We start from the raw sequence: 22,545 nt of genomic DNA on the forward strand, positions 1-22,545 counted from the left end.
TTTTGCCCAGTCCCTGTTCAGAAGTGTGTTGATTCTGAGTACCCTCTCCCACAATCTTCTCTCTCTTCAATTACCACCCCCCCCCCATTCCCCCTTATCCCATCCCTTTCCTCTCATTTTTCTCTAGGGTAAGATAGATTTTTTTTTTAGGGTTTTGCAAGGCAAATGGGGTTAAGTGGCTTGCCCAAGGCCACACAGCTAGGTAATTATTAAGTGTCTGAGACTGGATTGGAACCCAGGTACTCCTGACTCCAGGGCCGGTGCTTTATCCACTGCGCCACCTAGCCACCCGTAAGATAGATTTCTACACCCTATTAATTGTGTATGTTATTTCTTCTCTGAGCCATTTCCAATGAGAATGAAGGCTCACTCATTCTCCCTTGTCTTCCCCCATTTCACTCCATTTAAAAAGATTTTTCTTGACTCTTATTTGAAATATCTTAGCCTCTTCTTACTCTCCTTTCTCTTCCTCTCAGTACTTTTCCTTTATCACCCATTGACTCCATCTTTTTACTATATTACACCATTATATTCGGTTCCTTCCTGTGCCTTGTCTAAATATGTTCCTTCTAACTGTTCTTATAAATGAGAAAGTTCATATGAGTTATCAGTATCTTCTTCCCATGCAGGAATACAAGCAGTTCAGTCCAAATTGCATCCTGGATTTGGGTGTGGGCTGGAGGTGCAGGCTGGCTTCCCTGATTTCTGCTGCAGATTCTCACTACAGGGCTGCTCTGAGTCCAGTGCTTGCTCCACACTCACTCTGGTGCTGTAGAGTTCTCTCATCACCCCTTCAAGCTGTTCCCGGTGATGCTAGGCCAGGAGGTCTGGAAACTGTCCCCTCTGCCACGGACCCAGGTGCCTCCCAGGGATCTGAACACTTCGCCTGGCTGTGCTGCCTTGTGGCTGAGGCTGCAGCTGCACTTGCAGCAGCTTTTTCCAACTCCTGGTTCCATTGAAACAGACCTTTCTGTTTCTTCTTAGTTGTCTTGGACTGGGAAATGGTATCACTCAGTCATTCTGTGAGTTCTGCCCCTCTAAATTTTGGCTAGAGTTATAATTTGACAGCTTTTGGAGTTTTGGGGGCAACAAGTTTCTGGGAATTCCTGCCTTCATGCCGCCATCTTGGCTTCGCCCCACCCCCATGCTCTATGTTAAATGAAAACAAAGAAGAATTCAGAGAAACATGGTACATCTTATATCAAGATGTGTAAAATGTGGGAAAAAACCAAAAGAACAATGTGATGACCACAATTACAAATAAAGTCAACATAGGCAGCAAAACTGGTCAATGCTAGGGAAAAAAATAGCTTGAGTAGACGCTATTTATAGCAGCATTTTTTGTAGTACCAAAAACCCCAAAACAAATTAGATGCCTATTGATTGTGGCAAGCAGTGATGAATAAATAAAGTATTTCTGCATTTTAAGAAATATGATGACCACAGAGAAGTACAGTAAGATTTATAAGTTGTGCAAAGTGAGATGAGCAGAACATTGGAAACCATTTATATGGCACAGTGGATGGAATCAAGAGGACCTGAATTCAAATCTAGCTTTATTATCTATGTGACCCTGGACAAGTCACTTAAACCTGATTATGTTACATCCAGTTGTCCTGATTCATATCTGAATCCAGATGACTCCAGAGGAGAAAGTGAGGTTGGTAACTTAGCACAGCACCCCTCCTCCCACTTATAACCACCTTTATCCTACAGTCTGAAATTGCTTTGATTCTAGTAGATCATTGGTGAGAAACAGGTTAATTGAATAAATGGTTAGGAAGAAATAAACTAAAAAATACCAACAACTTATACTTCCTTCGGTGCAACACTGCAAATTACTTTTGGAGACAACAAAAATTTGATAAATATTTTTAAAAAGAAAGCTATATTTTGGATCATATGGATTTAGATTACTTATTCACACACAAGTTTGTTGAATGGAAATCTAATAGGTCTTATTTCAAACATATTGAATAACTTTTCAATCTAAATGAACAGATTTTTATATCAATTAGAAAGTACTGCTTTAGTACCTGCAGCATTAATCACTAAACTATGGAAAAGTAGGAATAAAATTATGGTTAGCAGAGCAAAAATAAAATTAATCAGTTTTCTTGCTAAATTCTCCAATTTGCTATTATATTTGTAGATGAATTTAACACATATACATGTATATGTATTGTATAATTTGTATGTGGCTTTTGCAATTTCAGGAGATGTGTTCACTGAAACATACTGTTTACCCCTGGGATGCTGATGTTGCTTCATTTTTGGCTCTTTCTGTGGCCAAGATTTTAAATATTACTTATTAAATTAGCTCCAATTGAGTGATAGTTTAGTATTGCATATTAAAGAGAATGAGGCTTCATTAAAACCAACATCTTTATCCTTATGCAAATCAAAATTTAGACTTATTAGGGATAAAGTTGAATTTTATATTTCACCTTTAGTTACATTGATATTTTCTTTCTTTTCCATTTTTTTTTAAATATTGAACTCTCAGGGCAGCTAGGTGGCGCAGTGGATAGAGCACTGGCTCTGGAGTCAGGAGTACCTGAGTTCAAATCTAGCCTCAGACACTTAATAATTACCTAGCTGTGTGGCCCTAGGCAAGTCACTTAACCCCAATGCCTTGCAAAAAAAAAGATTGAACTCTCACATAGTTTAAAATCTAATAAGCATTTATTAAGCACTTTGATATGTCACAGGCACTGTGCTAAGTGGTGTGTCTCTAAATAGACTTTCAAGTTCTTTTGTTATTTATGACTATATATAAATATGTATTTGTATACACCAAAAGTCTGATGGACAATGGAAGATTTTAACGAAATTCAGAGAGCATTTTAGTTTTTGGTCCTTATTTAAGGCTTCAAAGATTATATCAACATAGGAAATTGCTTTATACTAGCACATTTCATTTTATGTCCTTCAAAGGAAATCAAAGCATTTTTCTTGTTCTTCAGTCCTATGACATTCTATAAAAATAACAATAAGATAAGTAAGATAAAGGGATAGCTAAATTTAAAAGAACATAAACCAGAACTTAGAAGTGTACTCACCATGTCAGCAATCTTCAGGGATTATAAGAATCTGTGTTTCACAAATGAGTACCATGACAACTGTTTCAGAATATCAAATGCATCCTTAATAAATCAGATATTTCTGGGGCACTTGTGACAGAGATGTTCTTGTAATAATTAAGATAATTTATCATTACAACTTTCTCAATCAGATTTTTCCATATCTTTGGATAAGTCTTCCATCAAATATTAAATTCTGCACATAATTCCCTCTGTCTTCACAGTTTGTATATATGTATAAAATCAACTTAATTTTTCTTGCTTGTCTGCAGTTTATTTTCCCCTATTGTGTCTAATCACTGATAAATTTCACTGTTAGGAACACTAGAGGTTGGAGTTATTTTGTTCTACAGCAAGCTAAGTCAAAATGTCCATTAATTTAAAATTCAGTCTAAAATTAAGGGTCTTGTAATGACTACCACAGAACCTAAAATTACACTGGTATTTGCATTTCCCTAAGGAACTAAAAATATTTCTATTTACAAGATGGTGATTTGCCTTTCTACATTCCTCTATTATACAGGTTGTATAAAGTGACATCACTAAAAGTGAGCCGCATTTTTTTTTTCATGTTTCATTAGAGCTTTAAGATTACAGTGCATTTGACTTTATTTTCCTTAGAGTTTAAAAATATTCTATCAAAGTACTTCTATCAAGAACTAGGTACATTATGTCAATTATTATTTCACAATGTTGCTACTTTTAAATTGGTTGTCTCTTATGTGTTTTACTCAATTTTCCACTTGACTTCTTTCTCTGAATTTCCATTTGCTATTCTGATCACTGGAATTATTTCTGTTCTTCGTAATTCATTAATAATCCTTAAATCATGACTTGTAATTTGCTATCATTTCTCCCCTAATCTTTTTTTACTATCATTTCTAATTTCTACTCTCCTTTCAGTGATCTCTTTGTTGCTAGGGTAGTTTTCTTTTCTCTAAACAAAATATTGTTTAATGTTGAAATTTCCGAAAAAGAGAGTAGAGAAAGGGAGAAAGAGAAAAAAGAGCATAGAAGAGAACCTTTAGAACAACATGAAAGAGTTAGGAAGAGGAAATACTGAAGGAATTTCTGAAGAAGTAGGAGAGAAAGAATAGACTTTTAAGTAGCATCTCAGAAATCATATTAGGTATACTTTGTGCCTGACAACTGGTTCTATTCTTGAGAGATTAAAATAAACTCAGCCTTTCCAATCTCTTGATGCTGTAACAGATCTGATTACAGTTGTAATATGTTATTTTCTCAATTCTGATAGTGAGTTATTTATGAGTTGTAGTTATGTATCTGCTGTACTCACATGGACACTGATGAACATTCTCATTCTGGGCCGTGTCTGATCTTTGTTAGTTTGTATTCAATACTTTAACTAAATGATTCACATATAGGTCAGCCATATCAGGAAAAGGGCTACTTAACAAGAATAAACATTTGGGGCACTGAGTTGATTCAGCTAAATAAAACTCTTCTGTCTTGGAATTGTTCACTGTGTTCGGCCAGACAGCCTTTGTGAGAGCTCTTGGCTCTCCATTTGAATTTTTTCTTCTTCAGTTAGTTAACAGTAAAAGATGGATCTTTAGTCTCCTCCACAAATGAAATCTTGAAGATAGTTTCAATATCTATTAAGGAAAAACCAACCAAACTACTCAATTACTACCATATGTGACAGTTGGTGTGTGTGTCATTCTATTGCATTTACTCTTTTCTTATATATTCTTACTTCCAAGTATTTGTCAGTAATCTTTTTTATTTTCTAAGACTCCTACATAATGCAACAGATATTCTACATTATCATCCTCCAGTGAGGTCAGGTAATTCTCCAAATACAGAGAAAGAGCCAAGGAATACTTCCTCAGATCAACATATGATATTATTTCTACTTATTTTCATCTTTTACTTCCACAGTACCCAGTTGCTACTATGTGGATAGTAAGAGGGAGGTGGAGAATGTATTCAGAAAGATATGATTAAAAGTGTCACCTCAGAGAGATCTTTTTTGTTAAGGGTTTTGAAAAGGATTGATTATCTAAGGAAAAAAAAAAGCAAAATTCTAATAGAAAAAGCCCCAGGAAGTGAGAAAATGGTGACAAAATGGCAAATTTAGAAATAGGAAATTTTTTTAAAATGAAGAAATGAAAGAAAGGATAGAGATAGAATAGTAACTGAGGAGTAGTAGAGGAGTCCATAGAAGGGTTTTTTAGATTGCTGTTTTGTTTTTATAGAATGAGAGATACTAATAGATGAGAAGAAACTAGTAGAGAGAGACAGATTGAAGATGTATAAAACAGGAGGTAACTATTTGAATAAAAAATCCTAGTGGAGGAAGGGATGTAGGGCACAAATAAGCCTTCTGAAAGAGGAAAGAAGCTAAAAAGTATAGGGAATTACTACAACAGCAGGATTACTCTAAGGAGTGGGAAGAGTCCGAGAAATGTTAGTTTAAACTGAATCAATTATATTTTAAGCTATAAAGAACTTGAGTGATTTTTTAATACTGAACTGGATTGAAGTCCCAAAGCCATGTATATAGTCTGGGTGGGGACTTGCTGGATTTGCTAATTTTTAAGGAAGTAAGGGGAGTTTCAAAGGAATATTCTGAATTAAGTGGTTAAGTGGTGCAATAGATAAAATGTGGGATCTGGAATCTGAAAACTGAGTTAAAATTCAGACTAAGACAATTAAATTGCAGTGTAACCTTGGGGAAGTCCCTTAACAAAGCTGTTTACCTCAGTTTCCTTAATTGTCATCCTGGGATAAATAATAGCATTTACCTCCCAGAATTGTTTCGTGGATCAAAGGAGATAATTTTTGTCACGTATTTATCATAGTGCCTAGTACATAGTAGGTGTTATAAAAAGGCAAGTCATGATGATGATGATGATGATACTGATGATGATTATTGGGGAGCAGGAAAAGGAAGATGAGTTATTTATGAGTTTAGTTATGTATCTGCTGTACTCACATGGACACTGATGAACATTCTCATTCTGGGCCGTGTCTGATCTTTGTTAGTTTGTATTCAATACTTTAACTAAATGATTCACATATAGGTCAGCCATATCAGGAAAAGGGCTACTTAACAAGAATAAACATTTGGGGCACTGAGTTGATTCAGCTAAATAAAACTCTTCTGTCTTGGAATTGTTCACTGTGTTCGGCCAGACAGCCTTTGTGAGAGCTCTTGGCTCTCCATTTGAATTTTTTCTTCTTCAGTTAGTTAACAGTAAAAGATGGATCTTTAGTCTCCTCCACAAATGAAATCTTGAAGATAGTTTCAATATCTATTAAGGAAAAACCAACCAAACTACTCAATTACTACCATATGTGACAGTTGGTGTGTGTGTCATTCTATTGCATTTACTCTTTTTTTATATATTCTTACTTCCAAGTATTTGTCAGTAATCTTTTTTATTTTCTAAGACTCCTACATAATGCAACAGATATTCTTACATTATCATCCTCCAGTGAGGTCAGTAATTCTCCAAATACAGAGAAAGAGCCAAGGGAATACTTCCTCAGATCAACATATGATATTATTTCTACTTATTTTCATCTTTTACTTCCACAGTACCCAGTTGCTACTATGTGGATAGTAAGAGGGAGGTGGAGAATGTATTCAGAAAGATATGATTAAAAGTGTCACCTCAGAGAGATCTTTTTTGTTAAGGGTTTTGAAAAGGATTGATTATCTAAGGAAAAAAAAAAGCAATTCTAATAGAAAAAGCCCCAGGAAGTGAGAAAATGGTGACAAAATGGCAAATTTAGAAATAGGAAATTTTTTTAAAATGAAGAAATGAAAGAAAGGATAGAGATAGAATAGTAACTGAGGAGTAGTAGAGGAGTCCATAGAAGGGTTTTTAGATTGCTGTTTTGTTTTTATAGAATGAGAGATACTAATAGATGAGAAGAAACTAGTAGAGAGAGACAGATTGAAGATGTATAAAACAGGAGGTAACTATTTGAATAAAAAATCCTAGTGGAGAAGGGATGTAGGGCACAAATAAGCCTTCTGAAAGAGAAAGAAGCTAAAAAGTATAGGGAATTACTACAACAGCAGGATTACTCTAAGGAGTGGGAAGAGTCCGAGAAATGTTAGTTTAAACTGAATCAATTATATTTTAAGCTATAAAGAACTTGAGTGATTTTTAATACTGAACTGGATTGAAGTCCCAAAGCCATGTATATAGTCTGGGTGGGACTTGCTGGATTTGCTAATTTTTAAGGAAGTAAGGGGAGTTTCAAAGGAATATTCTGATTAAGTGGTTAAGTGGTGCAATAGATAAAATGTGGGATCTGGAATCTGAAAAACTGAGTTAAAATTCAGACTAAGACAATTAAATTGCAGTGTAACCTTGGGGAAGTCCCTTAACAAAGCTGTTTACCTCAGTTTCCTTAATTGTCATCCTGGGATAAATAATAGCATTTACCTCCCAGAATTGTTTCGTGGATCAAAGGAGATAATTTTTGTCACGTATTTATCATAGTGCCTAGTACATAGTAGGTGTTATAAAAAGGCAAGTCATGATGATGATGATGATGATACTGATGATGATTATTGGGGAGCAGGAAAAGGAAGATGAATTAGCATTTTATAATTTATTGTCTCAAATTCCTTCAGATGCAATATTCTTGTTTCCTTAATAAGAATGCAAGCACATTGTTCAAGGATCATGCATATTTTTTATTTCCCTGATGGTTCAAGATTCTAAATACACAATGAATCATCAAAACTTGTTAAATGTCCACAGTAGCCTAAGCAAAGAATATCCTACTTAGTAACCACCATTCTGTGGGTTCTCAAAAGCTAAAACATTCACACATTTCGAAGTCTTTTGCAGTCTATTTGATAAAGCAGAACTTTCACATTTAGAGAGCTTTTTGTGCCTTAATAAGTAAACCTAGGCAGCTCATCAGTCTAAGCAAAAATTTGATAAATGCCTATTCTCCTTGAATTTGTGTGAATCACATCAAGATTTAGTACTAGTATTCAAATTTTAATTTCCTCATCTGATTCCTCAACAATTCTTCCCTTTCATAAGATAAAATAGCCCAGAAAACAATCATAAAGATTGATACTTTTGGCCTTGCCATCTTTCAAGACTTTACATGCAAAAATATCTTTTGCTTTGCTTACTACAAACTCAAAAGCAATTTTTGCTGCTTAAAGAAGCACACAGAGGACACAACAGAATATTGTGAGTTCCACAAACCTGGAAATTTTTACAGAATTTGATTATTTTAAATGGCAAGGTGATAGAGAAGGAGAGATTCTTACCAAAAGAAGGAGACTCCCGTCCATCCTCTAATCCTGAATCTCTTTCTCTATCTCTCTTTCTGTGCTTGTGTCCACGATGTCTGTGACGTCGGTGACTTTTTCTTCCTCCCAGGGGAACATGAACTCCAATAAACAGTGTACGGTGACCTGCATTAAGAAAATAAACACACAGATTGAATTCTGAGATTGTTCAGAATGCAGAAAATTGTACCAGTGTACAAGGTATCAGTATTACCTCATGTAGAAGACCTTTAATTATATGTAATCCATTTACTAAGTGAAACATTAAAAAAAAAAAAGATCTCATTATCATATGTGGAAAATATTTCAAAATCTTAAAAGAGGCAGAGAAAAACAAATTTAAAATCCTCACAGTAATATGATTCCTATGTAATTCATGCATAAAACTGTGATTTTTAAATATCATTCAAGGCAAGTTACTATAAATATACCATTTAGACATCCTCTATTAGTCTACTATTTAATTAAAAAGTGAAGACTGGTTCTGTTAAGTGTTTCCAAAGCAGTTATGTTCATAAAGAACTCCAAATACCAGCAGGGTAAACTAAATTCTTGGGGAAAGGAATAAAGAAACCATTCATTGTTTTCTCATTCAGTGTAATAACAGAAATTCTGGATGATGTCTCAGATGTATCTTGGAAGAGAGGGCAGACAATATTGGGGTAGGGTTAGGTAGAGGTAAGGGGAGGAAGTATCATAATCATAAGGAAGCAAATTGCTTTTACTTGCATCAAGGAGGGCACATGTAAAAGTTCCATGTAAATACAGCTCCTGCTAATCAGATTAGCAATTAAATTCCCAACAAAAATCTCACATTCTAAAGAAGCCTTCCCTAATCCCTGTTAATTCCAGTTTATTAATATTTCCTATTTATCCTATACATAATTTGTTTTATATATATTCATTTGCATGCTATTGTAAGTTCCTTGAGGGTAGGGACTGAATTTTGCCTATTTTTATCTCCTATCCCCTGTAATATGTCTATTATTTAGTTTAGGGCTTAGTAGAGTAAATATTTATTGATTGGCTGATAAAACCTAGGCACCAATAATCTCTTCTGTTGCAAGAGTTAATGTTCATATTCAGTTTTAACATTCATCAATGTCTTCCCTTAGGATAATATCAGTTAAGCTTTAAAAATGGAAGGGACCTCAGAGGTCATCTAGTCTAACTCCCCTCCTTCATACTACAAATAAAGAAGTGGAGGAGTAAAAAAGTTACCCAAGGTTACCCATGTCATAAATGGAAGAGTCAGTATTCAAACTCAGGTCCCATAATTTCAGTTCTATGACAATACACTAGTCAGGATGATCCTTAAGGGGCAGGAGTGGAAGTGTTAAGGAAAAAAGTGGCCAGGAGTCATGGGAAAAGATAGAAAAGTTGTAAGGGATCTGAGAGAAAGGTAAATAAAATAGGATAGGGAATGAGAAAAAAAGGAAAAGAAAGATTGGAAAGTGAAAGGATAGAAATAAATCAAACAACAAGCATTTCTTAAATATATTCTATGAGCTGGATACTATGCTAGGATGTGAAGGTATAGACAAAATGCTAGAAGATAGTGTGTGTGGAGGAGAGGAAGATACAGTAAGACTGGAAGGTGGCACAGTGGTTAGAAGGCTAAGAAGTCAGGAAGACTCACTTTTCGAGTTTAAATTCAGCCTCAGATACTTAGTAGCTGTGAGACTCTGGGCAAATCACTTAACCCTCTCTGTCATTTCCTCGTCTATAAAATGAGCTGGAGAAGGAAATGACAAACCACTCCAGAATTTTTGCTAAGAACAAATTAAGTCATGAAAAATCAGACAACTGAGCAATAACAACAAAGTTTACATTTAATCTTAAACATTCTCACTGTGTTGAGATAGAATGAAGTTGAGAAAAGGCTTCAGGCTGGGAGACTGATTAGGATGTTTTACTATTGTCCACACAAGCAATGAAGAGGGCTAGAATTAGGATGATGGCTGTGTAACTAGAGAATGGGAAGTAGTTCAGATATATTTGGAAGTGGAGCTGACAATGTTTGGCAACTGAATGGATATTTGGAGATAGTAAAGAAATAGGTAGAAAAGGAGAAAGTATATGAATAACTTTAAAAAAAAGGTTTCATACAAGCTGTCCCAAAAGTCTTATTGCGACTTTAAGCTTTGGTGTTTAAAACTACATAATCCTTTGTTGTGACTTCTGGCAAGAATGATAATATTTCATAATATTTATTAGAGAAGCATAGAAAAAGGCATAGTTAGAATATTTAACTTAAAGTACTTATTACAGATTTATTTGTAAATATTTTTTGTTGCTCAGTTTTTTTTTTAATTCATATCTGACTCTAACCCCATTTGGGATTTTTTTTTTTTTGGTAAATATAAGAGTAATTTCCTATTTTCTTTTCCAGTTCCCTTCATTGAGGCATGTTTGTTGCTCTTGTCCAGTCAGTTTTCAATTGCGGCTTGCCTCTTTGTGATCCCATTTGGGGTTTTCTTGGCAAAGCTACTGAAGTGGTTTGGCATTTCCTTCTCTAGCTCATTTTATAGATGAAGAAACTGATACAAATAAAATTAAATGACTTACTCAGGGTCCCACAGTTAGTATCTGAGGCCAGATATGAACTTGGGAAGATGAATCTTCCTGACTTCAGACCTGATATTCTATCCACTTCCCAACTTAACTGACCAGTAAATATTTACTAGTAGCCTAAATAAAGAAAAATCTAAAATTTTTCCAAACTGAAAACATATGAAACTATGTGACATGGAAAGTATGAATATTAAACATTCTTTTATAAAAATGTGTCCAAAAGTGTTTTTTAACTAAATCAGTCTTAAAATAAATATCTTTTTAAAATAATTAGTCTTTTTCTACAAATCAGGAAAAAAGGCAAACAAAATATCTTTCTTATTAATTTTCTTTCTATTTATTTTTGTTGAAGCACCTTTGCAGGTTTGCAACCTTGGTGTTTTCCTTGCTTCCTCATACTCCTTCACAGCCATATTTTCAATCAGTTACCAAAATTTGTTCTTTCTCCTCTTCAACATGTCTTATATCCCTCCCCTTCTCTGTACTCTCGCAGACATCCCTCCTTTTCAGGCTTCTTGGTCTCTTTTTCTCCATGCTCGCTCTCTCTCTCTCAAACTTCATTCTCCACTTTGCTGCCAAGGTGATTTTTCTAAAGGGCAGCTCTAAGTCAATTCCCTACTGAATAAACTACAGGAATTCTCTAGAATCAAATGCAAACTTTTCAGTTGGACATTTGAAGTCCTTTACAATCTGACTCCAACCTACTTTTCCAATAGAACAATACATTACTCTGCTTCCCCATACCTTATTATCTAGACAAACTAGCCTTCTTGCTGTTCTGCACCTGTTAGGCATTACATCTCCCATCCCTGAACCCTTGTAGTGATTAGCCCCTATGGCTAGAACAACAACAAAGAAACAAACAGCAACAACGTCTAGCATATAGTACAACACATTAAGGTTTGCACAATTTGTATTACAAATATTTAGTCTAACCACTTGGGGGATGCAGGTAGGTGTTACTGTTATCCCCATTTTACAGATGTGAAACATGAGGTAAACAGAGGTTAAATGACTTTCTCAGGGATGCATAGTTAATTAGTATGTGAGACTGGATTTAAACTCAATTCTTTTAGAGTGGAGGTCCATGCTCTATACATTGTATTACCAGCTCAAATTTTGTCATTCTCATATCTTAGAAAAGCTTGTTTTTTTCAAAATTGTCTGTTACATCAACACAAAGCTTTTCTTCTCCCCAGTAGTGCTCTCCCTCATAAATAATTTACCTTTTCTCTATTTTGTATACATTCTATTAATGAAGTAGTATGTATACAATTATATTTATTTAATATGGTTTTATTTTTAATTAATTCAATATAATTTTAATTTGATATAATATTTTTATATAATTTATTAAGAAGCAGTGGGCATAGTATGATGGTGTCAGAGAGGAAGACCTAGGTTCAAATCTTATCTCTGACATCTAATAGTTGAATGACCCTGGGTAAGTCATTTAGCTTATGATCCTGGGCAAAGCATTTAACTTCTCAGTGCAATAGGCAGGTTACCAAGATGAAAAGTTGAAAAGAAGGTGTTGATAAGTATCATAGTGAAGTGTCTTCACCTGAGATCTCCCTATATCAAGGAAATCACAGATATTGTTCCTTTTCTATTCCTCTTCATCTACAACTTGTGTTTCCCCTGAAAGATGAAAGATCCTTGAGGGAGGGGACTGTCATGCTTGTCTTCTGACACATTAAATAGGAGTTTAAAAATACTTGTTGAATGATTGTTGGATCCTTGAACCTTCTAGAACCTCAACTCCAGTGCCTGCTACCAGAAGCTCTTATTCTTTCTTTCTTTTTTTTTTGAGCTGGGGAAAATCATAACCAGGGCTTTTAAAGCCTGGACAGGATTCACAGTAAAATCTGAGAATTCAGAAGATTTCATATTTCACAGCTTTCAATTTTAGAAAAAAATTTCTAGAAATCTAGCTGTGTATTCTTTGTACTTAGTAAAGAAACATGCTCACTTAGGATTATTTACACTTCCTCTGTAATGAAAAACCAAGGTGTCATTAAAGGCAATATTGTATTTGTGGTCATAAACTTTACTGGAAAAACTTAGGTTTCATCATTCAAACAATGTGGGTGGAAGTGTGCTACTGAGCAAAACTAGAAGCTTCAAAACATTTTAATTATGTAAAACGGTAGCCATAGAGTAAACAATTCCTAAGGTGGGCTTTGTAAGGGTACATTGAATGTTTATATAATGTCTAAAGAATGCACTGAATCTGAGATGGGAAGGGGAAGTATCATTGTGACTAACAGAAAGACTATTCTCCTTTATTTAGCTAATGCAGGGAAGGGGACATGTTTTCTCCTAGCCAACAGAACTGTGTCATTGTGGTAGGATTTTTTTTCCCCTCATGAAATGAACATAACCCAGCTAGTGCATAATTACTGTGTTGCTGTAGCCATTTAGACCTGCCAATCATGTGAAAAGGTCAAGTACATGAAGCCGAATAAGCCACGTGATCTTTAATCGCTGGGAGACTCTAGCAGAGGCAGAAAAACCAGCAAGAAACCATTTGTCACAATAGATCAAAGAACCTCAAGGCTGACAGGAATTTTCTGCAGAGGCAGAAATAAGAGAGAGGAATATGAGAAGAAGAGAAATGGAGAAAGAAGAGATGCTAATAATAACACATTTATGGCGTACTTTCCCCTAACAACACTGAAAGGCAACTAGTGCAAAAATTATTATATACAATGCTCCTTGAAGTCAGAGACCAGAATTTAAATCTTTCTCCCCCTCCCCCCATAAGTTGCATGATGCTGAACAAGTCCCTTAACCTTTTTTCATCCCCATCTCCTCATCTGTTATATGAGGAAAATAATGGTGGCACTTATCTCATAGGATTACTCTGAAGTATAATCATTCAGCAGACATCTATTAACAATCTAATTACCACTAAGTGTAAGGTGGGCAGGTAGGTGCTGAAGTGGATAGAAGTCAGAAAATTCAGCTTCCAAGTTCAAATCTGGCTTCAGACACAAACTGTGTGACCCTGGGAAAGTCACTTAACCTTGTTAACCTGTTTTTTCATCTGTAAAATGAGATAGAGAAGGAAATGGCAAATTACTCTAATATCTTTTCCAAGAAACCTCCAAATGGGTCACAAAAGGTTGGACACAACTCAACAATTTTCCCTTTGCCAACTTAAAATCCTATGTGGATACCAGTTATTACTAATCTCTATTTTTTCAGATAAGAAAACTGAAACTAAAAAAAGTCCAATTGACATGCCTGTGATCACAAAGCTAGAAAGTTGTCAGAGCTAATTTTAGATCTGAATCTCTTGCCTCCAAATCCAGTATTATTTTCAATGTATCACACCACCTTGTAAGTACCTTCACTATCTTGAATTGCAGTCCAGGGATTTTTCTCCTCCACTGTGCTAATTTATCCTAGTAAAATACTTCCAAGTTTAAAAAACATAGAAAGGAACAGCTGCAGGTTTCACATGCATGATACATGTTAGATTTTTTAAAATACCATACTTGGTACATTTGTAAACAAACATTTTGACATTGAAATTAATTTGCCTGTTTGGGTAATAATTTTATTTTCTTTTTCATTTGAAGGGTCATTAGTTTGTAAAAATTTTAGAGTAATTCATTGTGTAAAAAAAATGAAGTTATATAGAATCTAGAATTTGTTAGGGCAGTCTAGAAATATTTGTGCCTAATCTATGTTCTGCATTATGTCAAATATGGAACCATAAAATGCATTTCCTGCCCTCAAGGATCTTATAAACTAAGCTCATAAACTTTAAGAATTAGAAATAACTTTAGACAACATCAAGTCCAATCTCTTTATGTTCATCTGAGGAAACTCAGTCCCAGAGAGATTAGTTAATTTGTTTGAGATCTCTCAGCAAGATAAGAGCAAAGCCATTATGAGATTGCATGGGTCTTGAGCCTAGTAAGTTTTTTCCTTCTTTTATATCATTTGGAAAATGATAAGTAAATGAGAAGTAAATCAAGAAAGCATAGAAATGCTAAATTGGTTGGTAGAGATTGTAAATTCTGCAGGAGCTGTGAAGGAAAGATAATGAAGTCCAGTGGATGTGAGGGAATGATTAATGGCAGTGGCAACTGGAACTTGAAAGATCAATAGGATTTGACTAGAAGAAAGGGACAGGGAAGAGCATTCCAGTTAGGGAAACCTACCTGCAGAGGAAGAGAGAGAGGGAATGAGAATTCAAATTTCTGGGACAGGGAGAAAAAGATTTGATAAGAGCAGAGAGGAATTAAGATGTGATGTTCTAGTAAAGTACTTCACTTTCTTAAAAACTGAACTTAGGAATCAACTTCTTCAAGAAGACTTAGTCTCTCCTTTCTCTTTCCATCCTCCTTGTGAAAGTGGTCTCTTGTTCCTAAGAAGTTTTACAGTACTTTTCCTGATTTTTCTTAATTGTTCTCATTATTTGACCATTCTACTATATATGTTTCAAATTCATCACCCATTAGATTTTAAGGTCCTTATTTCACCTTTTATTCCCAGTGTCTTGCAAACATTTGTGAAGTGAAACTGACAGGAAATACACTTTTAAAAATCCAAATTACACCATTATTTTAACATCTTTTTAAGGGGGAGGAATGCTTTTTGTTTTTATGAGCCATAAAATGATTTTTCAGTTTAATTCAGTGCTGTTTACTGAGTAGCCCTGCAATTCTGACAAAAAAATAAGCATTAATTCATTCAAGAGAAATGGGCTAGAGAATAAGTAGTAAAATCAAACTGAAATTTACTGTAATAATCCAGTTCCTGCAGAATATAACTAACATGCTTTTATTCTTGTTAGAACGTGTTTAAGAAACTAAGAGTATGATATATGAAAAATGGATGCAAATTAAGGACAGAAGAGTGTTCCTGGGTAACCTGAGATGTTAAGAATGATAGAAAGATTCTTGGAGGAAAGAAAGCTTGGGAAAACCATGAAGCAATCTTTTACAAAGAAAAATAAATCTGACTTTTTTTTGGGAGGGGGGAATCTAGAGGAATAAAAGAGTTAAAACATCTGTAAGGAAAGATGAGGAAGCTTAGAGTTACTGAAAACATAATTACAGATGAGCAACAGATAATTTGGAAGGGAAGGGAAAATTAGGGGGAGTCTAACTGATGAGTTGTACAGGATGTGAAACAGAGTAAAAGAAAAATGAAAGACACATGGGAAAGTTAGTACAATTAGCAAGGAGACGAGGAAAAATGTTAGTTCAAGATTGAAGCACCAAAGAGGAACAGAAAAAACTGAGAGTCGCCAAATATTTAGAGAATACCTAAGGACAATGAGGTGGCACACTAGTACTAGAAACAGGAACTTCTCTTCCTGAATTCAAATCTGACCTTACAGCTTTACTAGTTGTGAGACCATAGGCAAGTGACTTAATCCTGTTTGCCTCAGTTTCTTCACCTGTAAATGACCTGGAGAAGGAAATGTCAAACCACTCCAGGATTTTTGCCAACAAAACCACAAATGAAGAGTCAACTGAAATGACTGAACAACAACATGCTACACCAAGCACTATGCTTTTGGAGACATGGATGCGGTCCTCAAAGATATTTCAATCTAGTTGGGGAGACAAGGCTCACACACCCAAACGATGATGAAAAATTCAAACTAGTATAAAATGCAATGCTTAATTGTGTGAGATATATTATGAGTTCAGAGAAGAGAGAAATCTGGGAAGACACAAAGAACTCTTCTTGGACTTAAGCAGGCCTTGAAAGATATTTCTGATTTTTATCATTGTAGCTAATATTTATAGGGAATTTTAATTTTTACAATAGTTTTTATTGAGTTGTTTCAGTTGTATCTGACTCTCCATGACCCCATTTGGGGATTTCTTGGCAAAAGTATTGGAGTGGTTTGCCAATCACTTTTCCATCTCATTTACAGGTGAAGAAACTGAGGCAAGCAGGGTTAGGTGATTTGCCGAATTACTCAGATGGCTACTAAGTGTCTGAGGCTGGATTTGAACTAAGGAAAATGTCCTGACTCCAAGTCCAGCACTCTATCCACTGAAACACCATTAATTTTTCCATAACTTTATTAACAATTTAATTTCTATGCCTCATTTTCATAATAATTGTATAAAGATGATATAGATGAAGTTCCAAAACTTCAGAGTGGTTAAATAACTTTCTCTAGGGTCACATAGCTAGTATCAGAGGCAAAATTCAAATCCATGTCATCCTAATCCAAGTGCAGCATTGTCATATTATTGAATCCTCATCACTGTACACCAATCCTTTTTCTTCTCTTCCCTGATGCTATCCACTTCCCACATTATCTGTCCAACCTTTTTTTTTATAAAACAGCTACACTATCATTTTCATTTCTCCTCTGATCAGAATACCTTTCCTCAGACTTTACTGATAAAATTGAATCTATCCTTAGGGAGAGTCACCTTTTCTCATAATGTCTGCACTTCAAATCTGAACACCATCCTCAGTTCTGTTCTTCTTTGCTCCAGTGTCAAAGGTGAATTCCACTAGTTGTGGTATAGATCCCATCTGTTCTCATCTACTCTAGGATCTTGCTCCTTTTGTTATTGTTCAGTCGTTTAGCTGTGTCCTATTCTTCATAATCCCTTCAACCATATAGCATGTCATTTCTGTCTAACCCCATTATCTCCCAAAATCTGTTCAAGTTCATTGCTTCCATGATATTATTTGCCTATTTCTTCCTCTGTCATCCACTTTTCCTTTCACCTTCCAAACTTTCCCAACATCAGTCTTTTCCAATGAGTCCTGTCTTCTCATTATGTGGCCAAGTATTTAAGCTTCACTCTGAGTTAATTTTTTAAAGTATTGACTGATTCAATCTCCTAGTTGTTCAGGGGGCTCTCAAAAATCTTCAGCTTTACAGTTTGAGAGCATCAGTTTTGTGGTGCTTAGTGTTCATTATACTTGGCTTCTCACAGTCATACAATGCTACTTAAAAAAACCATATATTTGACAATATGAACCTTTTCCAGTAAGGTGATGTCTATGCTTTTCAGGATGCTGAATTTTGCCATCGCTTTCTTGCTACTTTGATCTCTTTCTAATTTCTAAGCTTTCTCACTTGCTGCCTACACACATGCTCTGATCTCATTCATTCTCAAAAAACCTTTTACTTGATCCTACAAGGCCCTCAAGGTGCTATGTAATATTTTTCCTCCCTTTCATAGCCAAATTCCTTCAAAAACTTATGTATATTCATTTATTCCATGTCTTCACCTCCCACTCACTTCAATTTCTTTTAATTTGGTTGCCACCCTGACAACTCCTCTCTTCTCTCTAATGATTTCTTTACTGCTAAATCCAATGGCCTTTTCTCATTCCTTCTCTTTTTTCACTTCTCTGCAATACCTGTCACTGTTGATTGTGCCATCCTTCTGGATACTCTTTCCTCACTGAGTTTTCATATTGCTGCTCTTTTGTGGTTCTCCTTCTACATGTCTAATCTGATTAATTGATTAATCTCTCTCTCTCTCTCTCTCTCTCACACACACACACACATATCTTCATTCCTCTTCTGCTCCCTACATAAGACCTTGCCTTACTCCTTTTTTTTTCTTTTTCTACCATCTCTCCTGACAATTTCATTGGGTCACTTGGGTTCAATTATCATCTCTAAGATGATTCCCAAATCCATATAATCTCTCTCCTGTCCCATGTCTCCAAATGCTTTTTTTGGAATCTCTACCTGAATGTCCCACAAGTTGTCAGAGTTTTTCATCTTTTCTTCTAAACACATTCTTGTTCCTAATTTTCCCTTACTCTATCAAGACCATGAACATATCTCGTACCTATATTCTTAACCTAGAAATCAATCTTGATTCTTCACTCTCATTCATCTCCCTATTCAACCACGTACCAGATCTGATTCAATTCTACTTCCAAATTATCTTTCACTTCTTTCCCCTCTTCTTCACTCAATATATATATATATATAGATATAGATATAGATATAGATATAGATATATTTATTTATTTATTTAGTATTATCATTTTTTTCTCTAGACAACTGAAATTATATCCTGTCTCCCCAGCCCCACTCTCTCCCTTATCTATTGCATTATATGATCAACTACCATAGTGGTATTTTTATAATAAAAGTCAGACTATGTCATTTTTCCCTCCTTCAGTGATGAACCTTCCATGACTCTCATATTACATCTATGGTAAAACATAAACTTCTAAGTTTGGCATTCACAATTTGACTTGAATTAAATATTATGCCCTTCTTACACTCTTGTCTTGTGCCAAACTGATGTCCTTGCGGTCCCTCAAACATAACTTTCCATATCTTTGCTCATGTTTACCCGCATGCTTGGGAAGCCATCCTTTCTCACCTCAACCTGCTGAAATCATAACTTAAAGATTTAGCTAAAATGTTATCTCCTACAAAAGGCCATTTCAGATTCCCTCAGTTTTTTAGAGTACTTTCCATCCTGAATTTACTCCACATTTATGTTTCACATTTAATTATATGTATGTCTTCCCTCAACAACATGTAAGCTCCCTGAGGGAGTTTTTTATCTTTGACTTTTTAGTACTTAAACAGAGTCTGGCTCATATAATAGAACCCATGAGAGAGCATAACAGAGGAAAACTACATTTAGGAAAACCTGGAGGATGGAATAAATGTCACTGACTGCTTATCAGAAAAGAAATAGAAGTTGATTTTCCTCAAATATCTCTTCTTAATCACTTTTTTAAAGCCCCAAATGAAAAATTGCTTTTTTATTTTAATAACTCTATTAATAGAATACTTTTGACAGAAGAGATAGAAAATGGAATTTGTATTTTATATCATATAGACTGTTATATTCCTCCATTCCCTCCCACCTTCTATTGGTAATAGCACCAAAGGAATCACAGATTAAAATTGCTGGGTCTTTCTAGCAGCAGGAAAAAGTAGATAAAATGGGGCAAGATACATTTATTACTTTTCACATCATTCTAAAGTAATAGTCCTTTTCAGAACTTAAATGTGACACACCTTTAATATGAGCTGAAGCAAATGCTAAAAAAGTTTCAAATATTTAGATATCAGACAAGGGAATTAACTTAGTTATTATCTCCTTCCAAGCAGCTACATTCTAGAAAAGATATTTATAGAATCATAGAATTTCAGAACTGGAAGGGACAATATCCTCATATTATAGATGAGGCCAGTAATAGTAAGAAAAAGTTAATTGACTGGTTAACTGGTCATGCAACCAGTTGTGACTGAGCCTGTCATGAAACCCCATTTTACTAATGTTCAAATCAATGCTGTTTTCCACCAGATTTTTCTGACAAGGTGCATCTAATTATTCATGCCTTTATTTTGGCATTGTAAACAACATCTGCTAATTTTAATGATCCTGTCTGCTACTGAATTCTCCTGTCCCTATTAGACTAAAATGAATAGACATTACAATGCACATCGAGGCTTGATTTCTTATCCATTTATTCCATGAATCTAGCATCTCAGAGTTCTTGATGCTCCTACTTTCCTCAGTTTCCTCATCTATAAAATTGGGATTGTAATTGTACTTAACTCACAGGGCTATTGTGAGAACCAAATGAAAAAATATTTGTAAAGTGTCTTGTAAGTCTAAATAAATGTTATTATTTATTATAATAATCATTATGTATATTCACAGAATCGTAGGTGGTATGCTAGATATTAAATATGAAATAGGTTTTCACTAAAATGAGCTCATTTTCAGATCTTTCCTTACTAAGGTTCTTGGATTTGGAAGTAATCATTTACTGGGCAAGTTCATAAAACTAGTACAGAAAAGGGAAAAAAAAGAAAACATGGAAAAGGATCCTCTAGATACTTGGATAAAATCCAATCAGATGGAATAAAGAGAATGATTGATCTTACTACTTTCCAAATTTTCTCATTCAAAAGACTAGGAGTCTAGAAGTCTGACGGGAAAGTGAAGAAGGTGGTTGTTTCTCTTAGTACTTCCTTTTACCATCCCTCAGATGTCTGAGACTCTGCCATCCTTAATCCCTCCACATCATCCTTACTATGCTTCCTCATTATCTGAAGTACCAAATATTTGGAGAATTCCTCAGTTAATTGATTAGACTTTCAGCTATTTCCTGGGTGGCTTCCTTTAGTGAAAGGAAGGAAATGAGCATTTATTAATTACCCATTCTATGCTAGGCATTGTGTTAACAAGGACTTTATAATATCTAATTTAATCCCCATAACAGTCCTGGAAGAAAAATATTATTACCATTTTACAGTTTGAGAAACTGAGACAGGCAGCACCTGCTTGGTGGTGGCTTGGTCTGGGTCACACAGGTACTAAATATCTGAGGCATTTTTAAATCAAGTTATAAGTACTCTGTCATGGTGCCATCTAACTACCTCATGAAAAGTCTCCTGTGCCTCCCTGATTAAGAAAATAAGCATTCATAAACAATTAATGAGACAAATAATGAACATTTATTGTGCTAGGCCATTTGGGATGAAAAAAATCAAAAAGTTTCTGATCTAGAAGAGATCACATTCTAATAGGTGAAATAACTTATGTATTTAACACTTGGAATAGGGAATGGACCCTTACTTAAATTCTCTGACTTGGCTGACTTGCCCATGTTGCCATCACACCAGAAGCAATGGGAGTCCCAGAAATGAACCACCACAGAGTGAATATGACTCAAATGTTCTCAGAATCCCATTGAGTTAGCCTATTGGGGGTGGGATATACTCCTACTTCTTTTTTCCTGATCCCCTTGAAATGGGGTTCTCATTTAGACAAAGTCAATTACCATGATAACATTTGCTTTTAAACACAAAACATTTAAACATTAAACTGTAGGATAAAATCAGGAATATTATACCATTACATTTGCTCAAGAGATAGCAAATGTACTAATAATCAAAACATCACGTTCATATATAAACCTGGGTCATGCTCATCTACTAACATTGGCAATATCTGTGGGAGTATGGGCACACACAGAAACTTAGTAGTGACTCCCTTGAATGAGGAATGCCCATATGTTCAGGGGAGCTCACAGCTCTACTGGTTCTTTTAGGAATAGTCTGTACCACAGACTCTTCTCTGATAGCTAGTCTCTTTTTGGTCCTTTATTCTTTTTTTCTTATAAGGCAATGGAATTAAGTGGCTTGTCCAAGGCCACACAGCTAGGTGATTATTAAGTGTCTGAGGCTGGATTTGAATTCCTGACTCCAGGGCTGGTGCTCTATCCACTGAGCAACCTAGCCGCCCCTCATAACCTTTCTTCTTGTAGGAAAATTTGTTCCTCCTTTCCTTCTGAGTTGATGAAGCACTGACAGTTAGCTATGAATTTCATATTTTGTGGTGATAAAAAAGATCTTCAAGTCAGAGAACTGAAAAGCCCTCCAAGTTGGAGCAATGCAAAACCTATAATCAGTACTCAAAAATCTTCTTATAGAAAAACAGAGATCACATAAAAACTCTCCAAGTTGGCTCTACGGACAAGTTCCACCAATTCTTCACTTACTGGGACTCTACTTTGTTCAACCAGGTGCTTTTACTTCTCCCCTACAAAGGATGTTTTTTCTTCCCCTTTTGTTTCAGAAAGAAAAACAAAGAACAACCAGGA

At 35.1% G+C, this 22,545-nt stretch overlaps 1 protein-coding gene across 3 annotated transcripts in view; it reads right to left on the minus strand.

The window, feature by feature from the left end:
* Positions 1-22,545, minus strand: part of SLC4A10 (solute carrier family 4 member 10) — a 377,012-nt gene that overhangs the window by 188,848 nt on the left and 165,619 nt on the right. For all 3 annotated transcript variants that reach the window (XM_074215846.1, XM_074215845.1, XM_074215847.1), the window contains exon 3: positions 8,356-8,502. In XM_074215846.1, the coding sequence (XP_074071947.1) occupies positions 8,356-8,502 (147 nt within the window). The remainder of the gene's footprint in view (positions 1-8,355; positions 8,503-22,545) is intronic.

The sequence above is a fragment of the Macrotis lagotis genome, chromosome 1 (genome assembly GCF_037893015.1).
Source record: "Macrotis lagotis isolate mMagLag1 chromosome 1, bilby.v1.9.chrom.fasta, whole genome shotgun sequence".
Lineage (NCBI taxonomy): Eukaryota > Metazoa > Chordata > Mammalia > Peramelemorphia > Peramelidae > Macrotis > Macrotis lagotis.